The sequence below is a fragment of the Ananas comosus genome, linkage group 1, assembly GCF_001540865.1.
Source record: "Ananas comosus cultivar F153 linkage group 1, ASM154086v1, whole genome shotgun sequence".
NCBI lineage: Eukaryota > Viridiplantae > Streptophyta > Magnoliopsida > Poales > Bromeliaceae > Ananas > Ananas comosus.
In genome coordinates, this window is record NC_033621.1 from 20,353,275 (window position 1) to 20,375,540 (window position 22,266).

Consider the following 22,266-nt stretch of genomic DNA (forward strand, 5'->3'; position numbering starts at 1 on the left):
TTTCTTTTTTGTTTTTTAGCATCATTCTATATATTGTTCTGATTAGCTTTTTTTATTATTATCTTACATAGAACAATATGATTAGTTTCAATTAAATTAATAATTATGAAAACAAATTAATTTATTTCTCTACAATTAAGAGTTAAAGGAGTTAAAAAAAAAAAAAAAGGGCTTGACCAACTTGGGAGTGCCGACAGGACGCCAGTGATTTTAGTCTTCTGAATTAATTCAACAAAAAAGAGGAAAAAAAAGGAGAAAAAAGCAAAAGTTTGGGTTCTAGAAAGGGGTTATAGTCAATGTTAATAAACAACTAAATAAATAAATAAATAAAACGCACTTAATCAGCATGTGCTTGTTACTTTTTGTCTCACCTTTGACCTTCCCATGTTGAAAAAGTTCAGAGCTATACATACAATTTAGGGAAAACTTCAAAAAGCCCTCCGTGGTTTCGTACTTTTTTTATTTTAGTATCCTATAATTTAAAGTATATCAAGTTAGTATTATGTGGTTTCGCACTTTCTCACTTTAGTACCTGTGGTTTAAAAATTATAGGGTATGGTTTTTAAACCACATGGTACTAAAGTGAGAAAGTGCGAAACCACATGGTACTAACTTGATGCACTTTAAACCACTGAATAGTAAAGTGAAAAGTGCAAAACCACATGATACTAACCTGATACGATTTAAACCACAGGGTAGGGTACTACGGTGAGAAAAAGTGAAACCACAAGGGTAGTAGTTGAAGTTTTTCCTACAATTTATGTGCTTTAGGGATCTTCTAGAAAAGTCAGAGTTGTATTCAGTGATTCAAATTATACATACAATTTATGTGGTTCAGTTGTAGTCTACGTGCATAGCATAATTAGTTAATTCGGATTCAGTAAAAAATTGATACTGATATAATACGCATAAATTTTTTTTTTTAATTTTTAAATTCGTTGAAAAATTCGGCTTAAAAAGTAGATTCGGTATAAAATATAAAATATAAGATATAAAATATAAGATAATTTATATTTAAATATAAAAATTATAAATTTTTTATTCAGATTTTCAATAATTCAAAAATAATTTGCGAATAATTCGCGAGTCATTCGCGAATTAGTCGGCTCGCCCAAGAATTCGCGAATAATTTTCTTTTTTGAAAAAGAATCGTAAACGGACTATTTAATTCGGATTTTAAATAATATACGAATAATTCGCGAATTAACTAATAAAGGTTCAGAGGCGATGATAATATGTGCATCCACTACTTTAGTATAAAAAATAAAAAATAAGGCTTCTTGTGCATTCAAGAAGATTGGTGTAGATCTTATACCATCCATTCTGTCACACCCTAATAATCTCACATCGAATATGAATGGGGATGTGATTGGGTATATAAGAGACTTAGACACTAGTAATAATAACTGGGTTTAAGCATTTTGGGCTGGTGGTTGGGCCCAAGATGACCGGCTGGTAGTGGGCTAGGTCGTTATATTTGGTATCAAAGCCGATTCACCAGCCGGAAATGTGTGGAAGTACGACACAAGATGACCGGCTATGCCAGGGTCTGGATGACAAGGCTAGCGAGACAAGTCTCACATCGCCTGGTCTGTTGATCTTGGGCTGTGTGCGTGATTGGATTGACGCCTCACCTGGTGATCATGGGCTATGTGTGTGATTGGATTGACGCCTCACCTGGTGATCATGGGCTGTGTGTGTGATTGGATTGATGAGGACGTCAGAACCTTAACGGGGGGGGGAGTCTGTCACACCCCAATAACCCTATATCGGATATGAATGGCACCTCAATAATTCTACATCGAATATGAATGGGTATATAAGAGACTTAAACACTAGTAATAATAATCGGGCTTAAGCATTTTGGGCTGGTGGTTCGGCCCAACGAGTTATTGTTGCTAGTGGGCTGGGTCGTTACACATTCTAACGTTGATAAAAATTTAAATAATTTTTAGTGAAAGTAAAAAAAAAAGTTGATATGATAAGTAGAATATTAATGGCCTTATAATAGAGTGGATGTAAGATGTATATCCGACTTTAGAGTGTACCAATAGCATTGCTAGTCAAAAATCACTGGTTGATATAGTATGACGTTATAAATATTTAATTATTATTTTAATTTTATCATATAAAAAGTATACTATTATTCTAATATTATATTTATTATAAAGTACTTATTTTTAAGCCAAACTAAGTGGATATAAGTTTTCAAGTTTCATTTTTTAATAAGATGAATTTGTGCTAATAAAAAAGAAAATGCAATGGGGTTGGACTAAGTCAGAGTCAAGATCCGTAGACGCTGTGTCTATATGTTTTAGGTAAATTAGTTGTATCTTTTTAACATTGAGCTTTTAAGATCAATAACTAGCGCCGACGATCTAACAGATTCAATAATTATTCCAAATAGGTCCAGCTGGACCTATTTGAGATAACGATGAAATGCAATAGGGTAACCGATGCAATTTTTTACAAAGGAAATAGTTAAAATTAGGAGACATTTTCATAATTTAGCCTAAAATAGAATGCAACTTAACAAGTAAGAATATACACAAAAAAAAAAAAAAAAAAATTTGCCATTATATCTATGCGGGTATAAAAGATGTGAAAATAATTATAATAGAACGAGATCAATTCAGAATTCAGAACCGGAAGGAGAAAATCGTAATGGATTGAAATTATAAATGAAATGATAAAGTTATCTCATTTATTTTAATTTGGTTCAAATTAAATTGTAGCTGGAATGAAAGTAAAGCCAGAATACTTTTGAAAGTAAACCGCATCTCGACATTTAAATCGACGATCGATATTATTAAACGCGATATAAACCATTTGAACTTCATCATAAAAATCGAATGTTTTATGATTTTAACCAAGTGGTCTCAAATTCACCTCATATTAGTCCCTAAAATTGCTACTTTTGAAATCATTTGAACACCAAGCAAATGATTTCAAAATTAATTTGAACACTAGGCAAATGTTTTATGATTTTATAACATCGTTTACCTAAGGCTAATAACCAAGTAGTTTCAAATTCATCTTATCGCGCGATGCCCGTTGAATTTGCGACCATACCACTACTCTTCTCTTTAGATATCTCATATTCATAGATCGTATGATACACACTTTTCATTCAAAATAAGATTCACCTGTGATCCGTGTCCTCGCTTGAGATTGATCTGCATGGTTCGTAGGGACGAAGCTAGGATTTAAATTTTGAGAGCACCAATAATAAGTTATATAAAAAATATTTTTATTTTTAAAAAAATTATAAAGTAAAGTACGATAAACGATTCCATGTACAGAAAGAAAGAAAGAAAATAATAACAAAGTTTGCTTGTCAGTTAAAATTGGAAAAAACTTCAAATACACCGCCTATGTGGTTTCGTATTTTTTTACTTTAGTACTCTGTCGTTTAAAGTGTATCAAGTCAGTACCTTGTAGTTTCGCACTTTCTCACTTTAGTATCCTGTGGTTTAAAGTGTATCAAGTTTACACTGTGGTTTCATTTTTGTATCAAATTAGTACTCTGTGGTTTCATTTTCTCTTTTTATTATCTATTTCGAGGTATTTTTTTTCATTAAATCAGTGACAAAGTTAAAACTAAAGGGTACTAAAATAAATATTCGATAAACCTAGGTAGGGTATCTAAAATTTTTTGTATATAATTTAACGAAATATTAAACCACATAATACTAAAGTAAAAAAGTGCGAAACCACAAGATACTAACTTGATACACTTTAAACCACATGATACGCTTGTTTAAGGCCTAGAAATGCAATTTTTTGAGTTACTAAAGTGAGAAAGTGCAAAACCACATGGTACTAACTTGATACACTTTAAACCACATGATACGCTTGTTTAAGGCCTAGAAATGCAATTTTTTGAGTTACTAAAGTGAGAAAGTGCAAAACCACATGGTACTAACTTGATACACTTTAAACTACAGAATGCTAAAGTGAGAAGAGAAAGTGTGAACCACAGGAGGGGTATTTAAAGTTTTCCCTTAGGGTACGTTTGGTTCGAGTTATCCTGACAGGATTACAGGCAATCCTGCCAGGATAACTGTGTTTGGTTAATACACTATGTAATCTAGTCGTTAATGTAGCATTACAAATCGAGCATGATTACATCAAAAATATTAACGGGAGCGGGGTCGTGTATCTTGCATTACTGAAACCCGTTAATACTACATGTAAAATGATAATTTTACCCTCCAACAACCCCAAATCTAATTAACAGCATTATTTTCATCTCTCTCTCGCCTTCCCTCCTCTCTCTCGCATGCCGCTTTCTCTCGCGCTCTCTCTCTCTCTCTCTCTCGTACGTCTCTCTCTCTCTCTCTTTCTCTATCTCTATCTCTTTCTCTCTCTTTCTCTCTCTCTCTCTCGCATGACCATCTATCATCTTCTATTGCGTCGTCCTTCCAGGTAATCATCATGATCTCCTTCCCTCCATTCATCATTTTCGCAAAAAATGATATTCAAATGACCACAACAAGGACAATTTTGAAAAAAATTATATTTTTATGTCAGGATTACTAAATTTTATAAACTGAACCAAACGTATTAATAATATAAACACTGTAATCTAGTATTACATTACTGCATTAAACCAAACGCGCTAATACAGCATCAGTAGTAATCTCAAGCCCAAATCCAAGATATCTGGATATGTCGTACTTTGTAATATTACATAACTCGAACCAAACGAGCCCTTAAGATTATACTCTGACTTACCTTCAAGTCACGACATAATTAAATCAATAAATTTTTTTTTGGACAATCTATCAATATTTATGATTAAGAAACTTGTCAGAAACTCAACATTCATCTTATTAAGATTTCGAAGCTTGATTTTGATATTTTCGGCAGCAGTTTTTGAAAAAAAAAAATTATTTTGGCTTCTGAAGATTATAATATTTTAATTATTTTAATTATCCTTACCACTCAAATCCCTCCTAAGTAAATTTGGCTTTGGCCTAATTGACCTAAAAATTGGTCCATTATATTGTTTGGTCAAAAAATAAAATTATTTTTTGCACATTTTATTAATGTTAGTAATATTCTAATCTCACCATAGTTAGGCTGGGAGGGACTAAATAATAATAAAAGTAAGAATAAATGTATAGATCATATTTGAACTATAATATAATTTTAAATATTTTTCTAATTTTTTTAAAAAAAATTATTTTATTACCTAACAATGACTCTACTTTTGAATTAGGTTTTTAAACTTTTGAGCGTTTTGATTTTGCTATCTAATTCTATCTATAGTATCTATAATATTTAATCAAATATTTTATAATTCAACGGAATATTCTGTTGTTTAACAGAATATTTAATTCGTCATATATTTTAAGGTTTATGATGAAATCAAAATTTTGAAAGCTAGTTTGTAAATTTCGAAAGGGTAAAATAAAATTTTCAAAAATTCAAATAACTATTTCAAAATAGTTACAATTTATGAAAGATTTATATTTTTTTAAAAAAATTAAATATATATTTCAAAATTTTCTTGAACAAGCCACTAGACTATCTAAGAATTCTCATAACAAGAATGCAGGGGATCACCAACCGTCTGTAGAGCAAGTGGCAAAGGACTTGGTAATTGGTACCCAAGGTCTCAAGTTCAAATCCTAGTTGATTCACATTTATAGCTAAGTTTATTTCTAAATGAAATAAACGAAACGGGTAGTGTGCTACCTATCTCTCAAAAAAAAAAAAAAGTATGCAGGGGATCTGGTCCTCGACCTTCTGATTGAGGGCCGGCGATCGAACCAGCTACTTTAAATAGTGAGATTATGAGAAAAAAAAATACTGATGGTATCGATGTTCTAAATTTCTTTTAATTTTGACTAAGTAGACACGCAGACTCTAATAAGATCGCTCGTTTGAGCTGCCTGTTTAGAATCGGACAGATTCGCTAGTTGAGCTGCCGGTTTGAACAGTTCAAAGCGGAATTTTAATTTATCCCAAAAAAAAAAAAATGTAGTCCATGGGGGCGAACTGGGAACTTCATAAATGTGAGAATAATAATAATTAATAAATGATATTATTACTTGTAACTTGGATAAAATTCACTACCACACAATTATTATACTACATGAAAATGATAGTAATTAATAATAATAATAATACCACCGTCCTAAAAGCTATACTTATTACCTTTGACCTTGAAAATGTTGACTCCGTGTTCTGACCCCCATTCTCAGCGTGTCCCAATAACCCAGTCTTTTGGTCAACTCCCACAGCAGCGCAATAATTTTTTTTTAATTATAGAAAAAGTCAAAAACCTGTAACGTTGACCTTAACTATGCCCACCACCATCCACTTGCACCAAAAACATATAAATACCCACTCCCCAATTCAAACTCTCCATAAGAGATTCTAAACCTTAAATTGAGAACAGTGCGTGTGCGTATCGATCGTCGCCTCACCGGATTCCGGCATGAGCCGAGCGATGGCCGCGGACGGCGATGGCGATGGCGATTGCGAGAGGAAGAAGTACAAGGGGGTGCGGCGGCGGCGGTGGGGGAAGTGGGTGTCGGAGATCCGGGTGCCGGGGACGCGGCACCGGCTGTGGCTCGGGTCGTACGCCACCGCCGAGGCGGCCGCGGTGGCCCACGACGCCGCCGTGTTCTTCCTCCGGGGCCCGGACGCCGCCGAGGGGTTCAACTTCCCCGAGAGCGCCGAGGGGTGCTACTGGCGCCGGGCGACGTCGGCCGGGGGGCAGCTGTCGCCGCAGTCGGTGCAGCGCGTGGCGTCGGATGCAGGGATGGCGGCCGACGCGGGGCTGGCGGTCGGCCGTGCGGAGGAAAGAGAATTACAGCAGCAGCAGCAGCACCAGCACCAGCAGGAGCAGAACCAGCAGCAGCAGTTGGTGCAGCAGCCGGCAGTACTGACTGGGGAGTACTGGGGACCTGCAGGAGGGGATGAGTGGTGGTCGGATTATGGGGTGGGGGGGTTTTAGTTGGAGGGATTTGTGTGTTGAGGATACGGAGATATACGCGTGTAGCAAATTAATAGATAAAACTTCTGCCGAGGGCTTTCTAATAACAACTCTAAATTTGATAATTCATTAAATAATTTTTAATATTAAAATTTTAAAAAAATTAAAGTCTAGAAAGAAATATTATAATTTTTGGATGTTGTTAAAAATAATATGTGATAACGAATTGGGAGCGAAACGATGTTGGGGAGCTACCCACTAAATTTTTTTTGTAGAAGCTTCCTCATGTATGTAGTAAGTGTTATTGGAGGGAAAAGAAAAACACTATTCAATAGTGCATCAAGAGTCATGTTGCGATTGATCTCATTTTTATGTTTAAAACAAGAAAAAACTTCAAATACCACTCACGTGGTTTCACACTTTCTCATTTTAATACGCTGAGGTTTAAAGTGCTATTCAATAGTGCATCAAGAGTCATGTTGCGATTGATCTCATTTTTATGTTTAAAACAAGAAAAAACTTCAAATACCACTCACGTGGTTTCACACTTTCTCATTTTAATACGCTGAGGTTTAAAGTGTATCAATTTAGTGTTCTGTGTCTGTGATTTTATTTTTATCTTTTTATTATCAATTCCACTAATTTTTTTCGTTAAATCAGTTACAAGGTTAAAACTAAAGAGCACTATAATAAATATTTGGTAAACTTAGGTGGAATATCTAAAGTTTTTTGTATATAATTTAATAAAATATTAACGGAGAAGCTGACGAAAAACTAAAAATAAAACCACAGAACACTAACTTGATACACTTTAAACCAATACTAAACTGAAAAAGTGTGAAACTGCAAGAATGATATTTGAAGTTTACCTTTAAAACAATATTGGGTTCATCTGTTACTGAAAACCTAGATGTGAGGAAANAAAAAAAAAACAAACACTATTCAATAGTGCATCACACAAGTGTCGTGTTGCGATTGATCATATTTTTATATTCAAATATCATCCCGTGGTTTCACACTTTTTCACTTTAGTACTCCGAAATTTAAAGTGTATCAATTTAGTGCTCTATGTCTGTGGTTTTATTTTTATCTTTTTATTACCGATTCTATTAATTTTTTTCGTTAAATCAGTGACAAAGTTAAAACTAAAGGATCTATAATAAATATTTGATAAATTTAGATAGAATATCTGAAGTTTTTTTTGTATAATTTAATGAAATATTAATAGGGAAGCTAACGAAAAGATAAAAGTAAAATCATAAGACACTAACTTGATACACTTTAAACCATAGGGTATTAAAGTGAGAATGTGCAAAATTATAAGAATGGTATTTGAAGTTTACCCTTATTGGATTCATCTGTTACTGAAAACCTAGATGTGAGGAAACAATGAATCCGGGCGGATCGGGTTTGGGTTAGATTTAGGTTCGTGTTTGGGTCTGATACTTGCCCAAAATTTTAGACCTATTGTGTAGGTGGGTTCCGCATGGATGATAAATGTTGATATATACTTGTACTTGAGATACAAATGACCACTTTTTGATGCACATTAAGAACATTTGCGTGTCATACTACATTAAAGTATATTCATCTAAAATGACAGACATATTACTGACAATAAAATAAAAGTTAATTCAAAATTGAGGTGATCTAATTCACATTCATTGTCAAGAGCATACATATCTCTTTTTTCACGCATAGACATATATAAAAACTCTCTACTAAAACTCATTAGAAATAGTTGAATGACATACCATATCAAGTTTCAATCACTTGGAAAAAAAAAAAAAAAAAATTCAAAGTTTATGGGTAAAAATTAATGTTTTTTAGAGTATTATTTATCAAATCAAAATTAAAGTTTATATAATTCTTTTTTATTATTTTGGTCCCGGCGGGGCTCGAACCCGCGACCTTCGGCTCATAAGACCAACGCTCTAACCAACTGAGCTACGGGACCTTCATATAAAATTTTCTTCAATTAAATTATTTAAACAACAGCAAATGTGTACAAATTCACTAAGATAAAAAAAATAAGTATCTTATAATCATTTGATTGATCATTCGCACAGATTATTTGCAAAGTTAAAGAATTTGGGTGGTTACCTCTAAGTCGACGACACGAGGATGTGATTAACAGAGAAAAATATTATTATGCATAGATCAGGTGCATCAATACCCTGGTGAATATTGATCATATTCAATGCACTCTATCAAAAACATATCATCGCCCAAAATTTAAGGCGGTAGTTGAATTTCGTTTCCTTTTAACTCGTGCATGAGCAATACAGAAAAATTTATTAAATTTGATCACTATTCACTGACAATATTAACACAGTCGCCAACCATACGGCGCAATGATCAGAAGTTGCCTTCACAAGAAAAAGCAAAAGAATACTTCCTCATGACATGACATGCTCAATCCATCACTAATACAACAAACTGAGAAAAGAAACCTGCAGTTTTAGCACAGCATCACCATTCCACTCTGCGGGACGGTGAGTCCGCAATTATTGTGAAAAATCTTATTTCACTTCAACATCCAGAAAAAACAAAACATGAACAAGTTTATTTTCCCATTTACCTTTTTTTTTTTTTTTTCTTTCGAGTCACTCTAGAAGCTCAGTACTTAATACGTGGAAATTCGATATGATTAGTGAGTAAATGTTCTGGTCTCGTAAACGAATTATCCTATCGAATTCATACACAAAGTTCCGAACATCTTAGCACCGAGCATTGTCACCTTTTTACGTAGAGCAGCACTGTTTTCTCATGCCGCCCGCATCCGCTGCCGACACCGCAATGGTCTGCCCCTCTTTGACACCCCCAGCAGGCCCCCGCCCCGAGTCCTCCGCGGACAGAGGCTTCTTGCTGATAATCCGATATATCTCGGTTAATATTATCTGAAATGCCTTTTCCACATTAGTCGCCTCGAGAGCGGATGTCTCGATGAACGAGAGCCCTTCCCTCTCTGCAAAGCTCGCCGCATCCTCCGCGGCGACAGTGCGTAGGTGCTTCAGGTCGGTCTTGTTCCCAATGAGCATGACGACGATGTTGGAGTCGGCATGGTCACGGAGCTCCTTGAGCCACCGGCTTACGTTCTCAAAGGTGGTGGCCTTGGTCACATCATAGACGAGGAGCGCCCCAAGGGCTCCGCGGTAGTAGGCACTGGTTATTGCGCGGTACCGCTCCTGGCCGGCCGTATCCCATATCTGCGCTTTTATTGTGCGACCCTCCACCTAAGAGGGACAAAGAGAAACAAAATAAAAGCTTAATGGAGAAATTTTGGATAGTTCTCCATCCTAATAGTGACAGAAAGAGAAGAAGAATAACGGCAAAGATAAAGTGGAGTATTAAAAGGCTGTGAGCAAATGACGCTTTATGTTACCGAATTACAGAATACTGAAATTTGTTTCATACAGCTTCATGTACTGGCTTTTAGAACAATATCAAATATTCTCAATTGGGCATTGGTGAGTTTGGTCCTGTTTATAAGTACTAATGTGGCGTATAGCAAAGCTTGAGTTTTGATCATGCCGATACATATTATGAACAGCATGTGCTTGATATGGTAGGTGCTCATAGAAGATAAAGAGAAAATGTGAGATAGTCTGCATAACATCTTAGTAGGTGAGTTTAAAATGAAGTTGCACACCAATTTAAATTGGTGAAGCCAGCCTAAATGACACAGAGAACATCATCATCTCAGTAAATTATACTTGATGGACAAATGACAAAAGATCCTAAGAGGCTGGTTATGAAGGAAAAGATGAATTTAGATGACGCTATGAAAGTGACCGATTTCATTGCTTTTCATTTTTGGACTCTCACGACACTTTTTGTTTATAATAAGGCAAAACTGATGAATGGAATAAATTATTCTTTCTGATCAAACTATTTAATCGTTGTAGACTGAAAATGATCTCTGATGTTACTTACCGAAAGGTTGACCTTCTAAAATCTACGCTATCGAAAATAAGCTTGATCCATAATCATGAAGTATTATGTCCATATCGTTACTACAAATATATTTTATCAAAAGAGTTAAAAGAAGGATGGATCTCGGTGCATTGAGTTAAAAGTCAAAGGCTCAATCTCATTTGGTTCAGGAATAAGCTGTTTTTATTTATTTCTAATATAGGTATAGCTTCTGGGATAACCAGGAACTAAACCAACTTTATGTTTGGATAAGAACTGAGTTATTAAGCATTTGGATTGTTAAACTGGAACGGTGGGAATAAGAGAAATTATAGATTTTTGGAAAAATTATATTTTTATTACTTAATTAATATCAACATATCAATTAAATAATAATTTTAATAATAATTTAATAAGTTAATTAATTAATTATTAGAAATAACATAATATATATTAATAAAATAATTAATTATAAAATAAGTTATTATAATAATTATATTAAAGAATAAATTACTTAAGCTAATTAATTAGCTTTATAAAAATGGAACAGTTGTCCCCCTTAACAGGTTATTCCCGAAAAACCGTTAAGGGGGAAACAAGAGTTCCACCCTTGTTTTTGGGAACAAGATGAGGGATAGGCCCTTATTCCCCTTATTCCCCTTATTGCCCATCTTGTTCCTGAACCAAACACTGACTTTAAGAACTAGGGAGTAAATTCATCCTTACCTGACTTTTAAGGGCTGTGGATAAGGCAAGGTATGTTTGGAATCATTATAATCTTTCCTTTTTTTTTTTAATTTCGTGAAGATCACAGAAATTGAGCAAGAAAAGAACACTTGGTTTGATGTGTTTTATATCTGCTTACATATAGCCAAACTCTGTCAAACAGTTAAAGAACTACAAAAATAATTCATATTGCTATCGCATGTTCTCAAACAAAATACTTTTTTTTTTTTTTTTTTTTTTTGATACTTAACATCCAAAGACCAAAGTCTCTCCCTTTTGAACAGTCACTCTATTTGCCAAATGAGAGTGCAACTAGGCATTTTTCTTTGTGATTTTGGTACTAGAAACTCAAATGTCAAACACGTAACTGAAAAATAATAAGAATGTACATAACAGCTCTTAACCACCCCCAACAACCACAACCCCACCCCATCCCACACAGCCCAACCAAAACCACACCCAAAGAAGAAGAAGAAGAAGAAGAAGAAGAAGAAGAAGAAGAAAAACTAAAAAATGGAAAACAAAATGTCATGCACGACGCTCGGTAAAATTTTGTTATGGTCAGGGGAATAAAACAAAACAGTTGGCCAAAAAACAAGTGCTTTTATAGACTTCTGTTAGAAGATTTGCAGTAAAATAATGTCCAAGATAAGATTAACTCGCTACAAATTAAGAAAAAAGTAGTAAACATTTAGTGCTGAAAGTTATCATGGATAAACAAAGTTTCTCAAAATTTGCAATTATGCAAGTCACTGATTTAAAATACACAAATTCACAGATACATTTGTTCCGCATACTACGTCTGCAAAAGTGCTTCAACTGAACTTTTAGCCCTGTCTGATTATTGCAAGAAATTAGGCAAAAGTTGACCATCCATGATATAAGGCAACCAAGGTTTTAAGTTTCCGTCGGCACGGGCCGTATCCACCGTGCCGTACCGTGCCAACAAGATACAGGTACGATACATACCCCGTACCGATGGCACAGCTCAAAACCCTCTATGCTTTAAATTAGTAAGTAATTTTCTCAATAAAGTTCAAAAGATGTGATAAAAAAACATAATAAATAGTTAGAATATTTTATTGCTAAAAAAAATAAATATTTAATGCTATTATGTGTCGGCACACAAGAATTTTTTTGACCGGCACGCATCGGCACGGCTCGGCACGCACCGTGCCGGCAAGTTTCCGGCACGACCCCGTGCCACGGCACTTAAATCCTTGACAGCAACTATCCAAGCAACAGTTCACAAAGAATCTGATCTTATATGATAAACAAACTACAGCATATGTTATCACTAATTATCGTGGAAATTTTCTTGCTTTCTTTCTGTAACTCTATGTTTCCTTTCTGCAGAAATAAGTAGCCTGCCCACCAACCGATTTCATAATTTTCCTCGATAGGTAGGTCTCCCCAGAAAGAGAGAGAGAGGTGAGAAAGTGCAAATAAGGGTAGGGTCAAAGTGATACATTTACAGACAGATTTCTGTGTGTGCATGTGCAGTTGTGTGTTTGCGCTTGCGTGTGCCAGCATGTGTCCATAAGTAAATTATTTTGTTTATCTTAAGAAGGAATCAACATCATATCTGTGCTAGCAGAAACACGCAACACCAGGTTAGAGAGGTTTGTGCCAGAAAATGGTCAAATCAAAAAAGACTTGGTGTAATAATTTTCAAAGTCAAAACTAACCTGATACAGGGTTAAAAAGACCAAACTGAACAGAGCTGACTAAAGCAGTTCAATTGTAGTTTGGTTTACCTGTTTGCTTGTAAATGTAATATACATAATAAATAGGATAAAAAATCTAAACTGACTGAAATCATGTCTTAGTAGTCGAGATTTTCACATCTGATACCAGAGGTTCAGGAGTACTCTGTGAGAGTGAATAGACTGTCCCAACTAAAGAATTTTCATTTCGCTGGGGTTACAGGAGATTATTGCTGACCATCTCAGAAAATTTCACAGAAACGAGTAAAACCTGCGGATTCTAATCCTTAATTTAGTCTTATAAGTTGTTTTTTTTTTTTTTTCAATAATTTGCTTACAGATTGTTTGGTTTTAAGTACATCGCAATAGGAAAATTTGATCTCTCAATAAGGAGGGGCACTTCCATGACCAACCAAACAGCCAATCGAGATATAGCAATTAAATCACATTAATCACTAGATATTAGATAAGCTACGAAGGCTCTTCAAGCTATTAAGGCCTTTCTTGCAACGAAGATCCTATGAACACATTAAAATCTTATGTTAAAGGTGTGCGACAGCATGCCAACAACGAGGATTCTATGCTACCAGCGTAGCAAGCTATGCAAAGTACTGACACAATGCATTCTCAGCACTCCTACCACATTGTTCATGGCATCTCTTCATCGTAGAAACGCTTTGTTACTACCCCATGCTTAGTCTTTCTTATTAATTGTCATTACAATATATCGATGTTGTTTGAAGCTTGGAACATAGAGTAACACGTACTAAATAATTGCCCCCATACTTCTAGTTAACAGGTTTTCGCAAGCGAAAAATTTTCTCGCTTAGTCTCATGGCACTTGAGATATTATTACAAGCATATCCATTTTTAACTTATCTGATCACGAATTCGAGAATAAAACTCTCCACTATTCTTTGTTGTTTTCTAGTTCATTCTCAAATCTAGCACAGTTGCTAAGTATGATTGTGTCTCTCATTCGCATTTAATAGTTAAATCAGACAACTTAGGAGCTGAAACCGACCACTCGAATCCGATTAATGACACACAATCACTGATTTGTTTACTTCCTCAGTTTTCTATTCGTTTTTTTTTTAAAAAAAAATTAGGCATATTTATGGAAAAAAAAAAAAACCTTCCTTTTTTCCTTTTCTTTTTTTTTTTTTTTTTGAACTTTCCACTTCCCTAGTTAATGGAATGTTCTTATTTAGATTTAGTAAAATACAAGATTATAATGACCAATAGACCCAAAATTCCTCCTTCAGTAAAAGACCAAAAGACCCCAAAAGAGGATAAAATATTTAAAGAAAAAGGGATAAAAAAACCAGCAACAAAACCGATCAAAGAGGCCCTAAACACATCAAAATTGAGAGAAAAATCTTAATTTGGCGCAAAAAAACTCTTTCTTTTCTCCGAGAAAACACTTGAAAACAAGCCCTAAACCGATCATACAGAAACCAAAACGCATCAAAATTAAGACCCAAAAAATCTCAATTTAGGCAACAAATTTCTACTCTTTTTCTTCAAGAAAAACAACGAAGAAACAAGCACAAAACCGATCAAATAGGACTCCCAAACTCATCAAAATTAAGAGGAAATTTTTTTTTTAAAAAAGAAGGAAGTTGAAAAGTTTAGGGCAGGAACGGACCTGGAGGGTACGGGAGGCGAATTCGACGCCGATGGTGGATTTGGAGTCGAGGGAGAAGTGGTTGCGGGTGAAGCGGGAAAGGAGGTTGGATTTGCCCACGCCCGAGTCCCCAATCAACACCACCTTGAACAAGTAGTCGTACTCGTCGTCCCCGCCCCTCCGCGCCATTATCGACCACCACCCCTCAGCTCCCCTCCCCCACCCCTTTCTCTCTCTACAGCTCTCCCTCCCTCCCTCTCCCTCTCTCTCTAGGGCTCCTCTTCTTCGTCTTCTTCGCTCTCTCTCTCTCTCTCTCTCTCTCTCTCTCTCTCTCTCTCTAGAGGGGTTTGTGGTCGAAGGAGAGGAGGAGGGGGAGGAGGAGGAGATGGAAAAATTCTACGTTGATGACGAGGGAAATGGATTTTTTATTTTTTATTTTATTATTTTTTCTTTTATATTTAAGTTAGATAAGCATGGACGGGCGATTATGGAGAAGGGAAAATTGCATCGCAGTCCCTGTACTTCCCAGATATTTCTATTTCTGTTTCATCCACAAACTATTCGCTTTTCGTTTGGTTCGATTTTAAGTAAGAATTAGTTATTTCAAAGATAGATATAAATCATGGTATAAAAAAAAAGCTAGACTAATTTTACGTTTGGAAAAAAATTACATTATTTTCGGGAATAAAAAAATAGTGTTTGAATAGATATAAAATGAAATAGGAAGAGCAGTGGTAATTATAAATAAAAAGCAATAATATTACTTCTCTCATTAAATTTGAATTTAAATTTTTAAATTTAAAATTTTAACTTTTAAATTTTTACATTAAAAATTTTAATTTTAAATTTTTAAATTGAAGATCAAGTTTAAATTTAAAACATATAAAATATCAAATTTTAAATAATTAAAAAAAATTAAAATTTAGAATCTAAAAAATTATAAAATTTTAATTTAGAAATTATAAATTATAAATTGTGTAAGTTATATAAATTTTGTAATAAATTTAAACTTATCTCTCTCTTTTTTTTTTATTTTTCTCTCTCTCTCTCTCTCTCAGGAGAGAGAGCTTGTTCCACCTAAGGAGTGGGAACAACAGTTCCCACCTCTCTTTTTTTCTTTTTTTTTGATTTGGCATAAGGTTTTATTCTTTTTTTGGTTTTGAAACGGAATGATGTAGTCAACTTTTTGATAAAATCATATACGTATCTTTTTCTTCTTCTTTTTTTTCGGGAAGCAAATTTAGATACTATATTTTTATTATCATATCCATTAATAACAAATGATTTAAAACTTAGATCGAGTCGGCCAGTTTAATCGGTCCGACCGTCACCCAGTCTATAAAGCAGTTCAGTTTAGTATTTTTGAATCAAATGAATCAGAACATTGCTTTGGACGATTCGAATTGACTGTTCAACCATCAAGCGATAAGCCACTCCAATTTTAATCAAATTAGCCAGATTTTTTTTTTAATATCAAGTAATATTAAAATTTAATGGCATAAAATCAACTTAGCTTTTTACAAAATGTGAAACTTGAAAACTAATATGTATTTAATTTGGTTTAGAAATTAGTATTTTATAATTAAGTATAATACTGAAATAATAATATATTCATATTTTTTATATAATAAAATTTAAAAAATAATTAAATATATATGATGACATATGTTGATACCATTGATTCAACTAGTGGCTGACCCACTTGTTGAACCAATGACTCCTGACCAAGTAGTATTGTCAAGTTGCTGTTTAATTCCATTTTAAAACATTGTTAAAAACGAATTCAGATTCGGATATTATTAGAATAATAATATACACTTATATAATTGAGCTCTTATACTTTTAAAAAATACCAAGTCGTTGGTGTTTATAGGTCTTCGACTCTTGGATTAAGGGGCCGTTTGATTGCATGTAATTGCAACTACACTGTATTTGTAACTATATATGAATACAAATTTCGTGTTTGGTTTGATATATTTAATTCCAGCTGCTGTAGTAGGAACTGCAGGAGGAGACCCAACTGTAGCAGTTCGAACTACGCCCAAATTGGCCGCAATTCCAACTACAGCAGTTGGAGAGAGTAACTTTAAATAAAAGGTATGCTTACTTCCTCAATATTTTTAAATTTTTTTTTTTTTTACATTAAAGGTAATCTCACTATCATATATATAAAATAATAAAATTTTAAAAATTATTTCTCAACCGCATGCAAACAAATAAATTATTTATACTTGCAGCGCTTTCTACTACATCCAACCAAATATGATTCATATAGTTATAATTACTGTATTTCCAACTGCATGCATCTCTAACTACACTGCATTTATAATTACATCTAACCAAGCGACCCCTAAGAGATGTGCGGCTAGGATGATAGTGATCCCCTAAAGTTGAGTGGGTTGTTGATTGAATAATATGATTTAAGAGATGAAACTAGTCAAAGGGATAGATCTGACGGCAAAAAACTTACAAGTACCAAATTTTTAGTGCTTTTACAAGCACTATAGCTAGACTAGACTCTCTCTCTCTCTCTCTCTCTCTCTCTCTCTCTCTCTCTCTATATATATATAGAGTCCCGCTACTATACTTTTATGAGTATTGGCTCCCTTATACTCATAAGTTTTCGGCCCTTAAATTTATTCCATTGATCATTTCCACCCGTTAGATCATACTATTTAATCAACTACGCACTCAACCCTAGAGGACCACTATTATTCTAAGTGGGGACCACCATCATCTTAACCACATATCTTATCAATCAACGGTTAAAAAATTATGAGTACCAGGGAGTCTATACTCATAAAAGTATAGTAGCCCTAGCCTATATATATATATATATATATATATATATATATATATATATATGCAATTTTATGATTTTGTAATGATACTTAGGCAAGTAATCTATTTTATCATTTAATTTCTTTTTATTTTTTCCATGGGCCAAATGACAAATATAAAAAGATCATAAATGATAAAGCCTTGTTTGGTGTTGCCGGCATTTTTCTACTTATTTATACACTAATTCTATATAATTTGATGCCTTGAAAAATAGAAAATTTTTTTTTGTTACAGTTGATTAGCCTAAAATTTATTCGGCTAAGTGATAAAAGACAAGTTGTTTAAAAAAAATTTAAAAGTAAAAGAAATATTTTTCAAGTTTTTATTTTTTTTATTGCTAAGTTAACAGTTTAGATGAAAGAATTGCATATAAATTCACCGTCACTTNCTAAGTTAACAGTTTAGATGAAAGAATTGCATATAAATTCACCGTCACTTCTACATTATTTAATATACAAATTTTATTTAAAAAATAAAAAAAATAAACTTGATACCGAACGAGGCCAAACTTTACAATCCAAAAAGAGTCATAAGATTACAAACCCTTAATCCAAGGATTACTAGTTTTTTTCTTTTTTTTTTGTATTGAAAAGAATAGAAAATGATAAGACTAGCTAAGAAAAGTTAGATCTAAGATGATGGGATTGTAAAATTCTAATATCACTGTAAAAAGAAGTATAAGCTTCAAATTGCCCCTTTTGGTTTAGTACATTGTTATCTTGTTATTATATGATTAAAAAATAATAATAAATTATTCTGTGAATTTTTTTTTTGTTTCACTACAAAAGCCCATTTTTGTTATTAATTTTTAATAACACTAATTTTATGGTCGGAACCCTCTTTTAGTATTTTTAATAATCTATGGAGGAAGATGAAATGCATTTTTTTTTTTTTATTTTGAGAGTTAAGCACAATAAATAATTTATCTATTTATTTAACTTCCTCGACTTAGAAAATTTTGTAGGCTATTTATTATCACTTTGCATTTTACCCTCAGTAGCGTGCCCCAAATCCACCGTATATAACGGTTTTATCCAATAGCAATAATAATTCATTAAGTTCAAACCATCGGTCTAAAATACTTAAACTCAACGGCTCGTGCAGAAGCACCTTCAGTAGCATGTCCCAGATCCACCATGTATAACGGTCTTACTCAAGGGCAATAATAATTCGTCAGGCTCAAACCATCGGCCTAAAATACTTAAACTCACTTATTATTATCAGGGTCTATGATTTCTTATGTAGTGGGTATCACAAACAGTAGCAATAATAACTCGTAGGGTCCAAATCACCGGCCCAAATTACTTAAGTCTAGTTATTATTATTATTAGGGTCCATGATCTCTTGTATAGTTATATATCTAATCACAATTCCGTTTCCATCCAATGTGGGACCATTGGGTATCACAGTAGCAATAATAACAAATTGGCCCCAAAATACTTATATAAACCCGGTTATTATCATTAGGGTCCATGATCTCTTATATATTATTTTCAATCCCAATTTCTTTTCCGTCCCATGTGAGACTATTGGGGCATCACAAACTCCCGCAGTTTCTGACGTCTTTGTCAGCCCAATTACACACACAACCCAAGACTCTCCTTATTTAGGTCTGACATCCTTATCAACCCAATCACATATACAATCCACCATTTAGGCTCTGAAGTCCTTGTCAGCCTAATCACACACAAAACCCACGGCTCTCCTTATTTAAGTCTGACATCCTTGTCCGGTTAGTGAATTTGCTCTAATAACAAATATAACGACCCGACCTGCTAACAATAATAGCTTGTTCCCAAACCACCAGTCCAAAATACTTAAGCCGGTTATTATTATTAGAATCTTTGGTCATTTGTATATCCAGTTCCATTCCCATTCGATGTAGGACTAATGGGATGTCACACCGTGTGCGTAAGCATTCCCACACACACGAATAATGTTAACAAGAGTCAACTTATATAAACAATGGGAGCTTCTTGGAGTATCAAAATATTAGATTATTATTCTATTACAACTACTAATCCAAATGAACTGTTATAAGTTTAGTCCAATAATACAACTTTCCAAAATATCAATATATTCTAAAAAAAGGTCCACCTCTAGACGCATTAAATAGAAGGGTGTAGAACTAGCTATTGCGTATCCCGCTTGCCTTGATCACCTATATATGAAGAATGAGGAAAACTTTAAAAAATTAACCAACAAGAGGGCGTGAGAACTATAAAAAATAGTTTCAGTCGGTACAATTGTTGTCTAAAGCATTCTACCCACTAGTTTTACTAGAGGCACAATATCAAAACAATAGATAGTAGACGTAGAAAAGAAAGTAGATACTAACAACATGTAAAGTCTATTATCATGCCTCTATTGTATCAACTATGTCAACAATCACCTCACCGACCGTCCCTAGCGCAAGTGGCAAAGGACTTGGTGGTTGGTACCCAAGGTCCCAAGTTCGAATTCTAGTTAATTCACATTTCCAGCTAAGTTATTTCTAAATGAAATAAACGAAACGGATAGCATGCTACCTATTTCTCAAAAAAAAAAAAAAAAAAAATCACCTCTACATGTATCATTGTATATGGATATATCTTGAGTACAGACCTCAACCAACCAAGGCCCTTTCAAGCTTGCGCTTTATCTAATGGGACGTAGAACAATAGCATACGAACTTATATCGGCACTTAATAACTAATGCGAGGTGAACAATCGTATCCTCACTTGGCTATACGAGCAACCCTCAAGCTAAAGTGCTCATTAAGTTCAATTTGGCTCTTACAAACTATAATCACAAATTTATAACTATTATGTCACAGTTGTACACAGATAAAAGCTTTCCAACTACATTGACATTTTATTGAACACCTTATGCGCACTATCATAAATCAAATTCTACATGTCATTTTGACTTATCCAATTGATCATGCCTCACTACAATACCATGCCAATTAATATGTTTTGCTCAAGAAACAAAAACAACAATATTTATAAGGCATACACGTGCAATAGTTCAACTTTAATAGCTAGGTTTTCTATCAATATTCAAGATTCATCATTTAATAAGAAATCTTTACTTTAGTTAGGTTTATCTAGTAAACATAGAGTAGAAAAATGACAAGATATAAAATAATAAAGGCATAGTAGAAGATCACCTATTTCGAAGACTTAAACCCACCGTAGAGTTGACGAAAACCTTTCGTTTCCTCAAATCAAATTGTTCCCTCTTCTTTCTAGTCCTAAAATTTTTTTCAAGAGGTTACAACCATCTAAAAACCTCCCCTAGAAATTTACTAAAAATCACATAAAAAATAGGTAAGAAATACCTTAGATAAAAAAATCCTTACATTTTCTCCAAATTAAGATGTGGAGCCTTCAATTCTAACCTATTTGAGTGTTCTCAGCCCATCAATTCTATCTCAAAACCCTTCATTTGAAAATCTCTAATTTTTAGCCCTAATTTTTCAAAACTAGGAATTTCTCAGTTTTACTATAATTCAACTAATCAGAGAGTTTAAACAAGGATACTAACTTTAATCCAAATCCGAAGTTAAAATGTTATGGTTGAGGATTGGAAGTTCAAAACAACTCATCGATCTTTCAAACTTCTTGCTCTACACCTAGCTTAAAGTGCTACTAGTCCTATGAATTGAAGGAAGAAAGAAGAAGATGGTGAGAGTAGAAGCAAAATGGAGAAGACAAGAGGAAGAAGAATAGAAATGGAGAAACCCAAAGCTTTCTCCCCTTGAAATTGGTTTCACGGTGAAAGAGAAAGGAGGAAAAATTATAGAGATATATGTTCCATCATGATTATAAAGAAATATTTTTATTGTACTTTTGTTTGAAAATAAGAAATGTGATTGACTTGTTATCGATGACGTGGCATAAGCGTGACAGTATAGAATTTCTCGGAAAGGAGAAAAGGGTACTTATATAGGCTGTAACAAAATGCTCTAAAGCCCTCGAAAATACTACAAATTGCAAACGGTGTAATTTCAGATTCACAGTATTGAGTATTGGGACTAAAATTAGTACCATACACCACTCTCTTGTTTTAGTACTTAGGGCTAGTTCCGTAAAACATGAACCCTGTAAACAGCTCATCTCTACTGCATACTGGTATTCGCAGTATCAGTACTGATACTTACAAACATCTATCTCGGTATGCTCTGAAGTTCCGAAAAAATCGAGAGCTATTCCGGTCAACTCGCTAGTGAGTGAGTATTGGAACCCCCATCCTCAGTAGTGGTACACCTGACCAAAACTACAGCTTGTAAATTTTAGTCTTTAGAGTCCGTTTTTGCGTCGAAAACACTCTCATGATCGTCAAACTCAGTCAAAACCATCTTAATAGTATAAAATACTATTTCTCTCCCGCAATTGCAAATCTTTGGTACACTATAGTAAACGATCGAGCTAAAACAAAACAAAAATGTTGGTCACTTAAGTGCGATATAAAATAAAATTTTGAGCGATCCTAGTGTTTAATTGGTTTACAAGCAGTA

At 34.0% G+C, this 22,266-nt stretch overlaps 2 protein-coding genes and 1 non-coding gene across 3 annotated transcripts; 1 reads left to right on the forward strand and 2 right to left on the reverse strand.

Annotated features, from left to right (window-relative positions):
* LOC109720018 (ethylene-responsive transcription factor ERF020-like) lies at nucleotides 6,393–7,335 on the forward strand. The gene has a single exon (XM_020246881.1). The coding sequence runs from the start codon at nucleotides 6,449–6,451 to the stop codon at nucleotides 6,968–6,970; it is 522 nt and encodes a 173-aa protein (XP_020102470.1). The 5' UTR covers nucleotides 6,393–6,448; the 3' UTR covers nucleotides 6,971–7,335.
* On the reverse strand, nucleotides 8,833–8,906 carry TRNAI-UAU. The gene has a single exon. It is a non-coding gene; the product is annotated as a tRNA-Ile (tRNA).
* On the reverse strand, nucleotides 9,226–15,133 carry LOC109719468 (ras-related protein RABA2a-like). Its single transcript, XM_020246178.1, has 2 exons — nucleotides 14,945–15,133; nucleotides 9,226–10,185 (listed from the first exon to the last, which is right to left on the reverse strand). Exons 1-2 carry the CDS (start codon nucleotides 15,110–15,112, stop codon nucleotides 9,694–9,696), a joined length of 660 nt encoding a protein of 219 aa, XP_020101767.1. The 5' UTR covers nucleotides 15,113–15,133; the 3' UTR covers nucleotides 9,226–9,693.

What these genes read in the sequence shown, in the direction of transcription:
- LOC109720018 (XM_020246881.1), top strand. Translation starts at nt 6,449, where the DNA reads ATGAGCCGAGCGATGGCCGCGGACGGCGATGGCGATGGCGATTGCGAG.
- LOC109719468 (XM_020246178.1), bottom strand. Translation starts at nt 15,112, where the DNA reads ATGGCGCGGAGGGGCGGGGACGACGAGTACGACTACTTGTTCAAGGTG. An exon ending in TCGCCTCCCGTACCCTCCAG is followed by an intron (nt 10,186 to 14,944) that starts GTCCGTTCCTGC and finishes TGTCCCTCTTAG; the next exon opens with GTGGAGGGTCGCACAATAAA.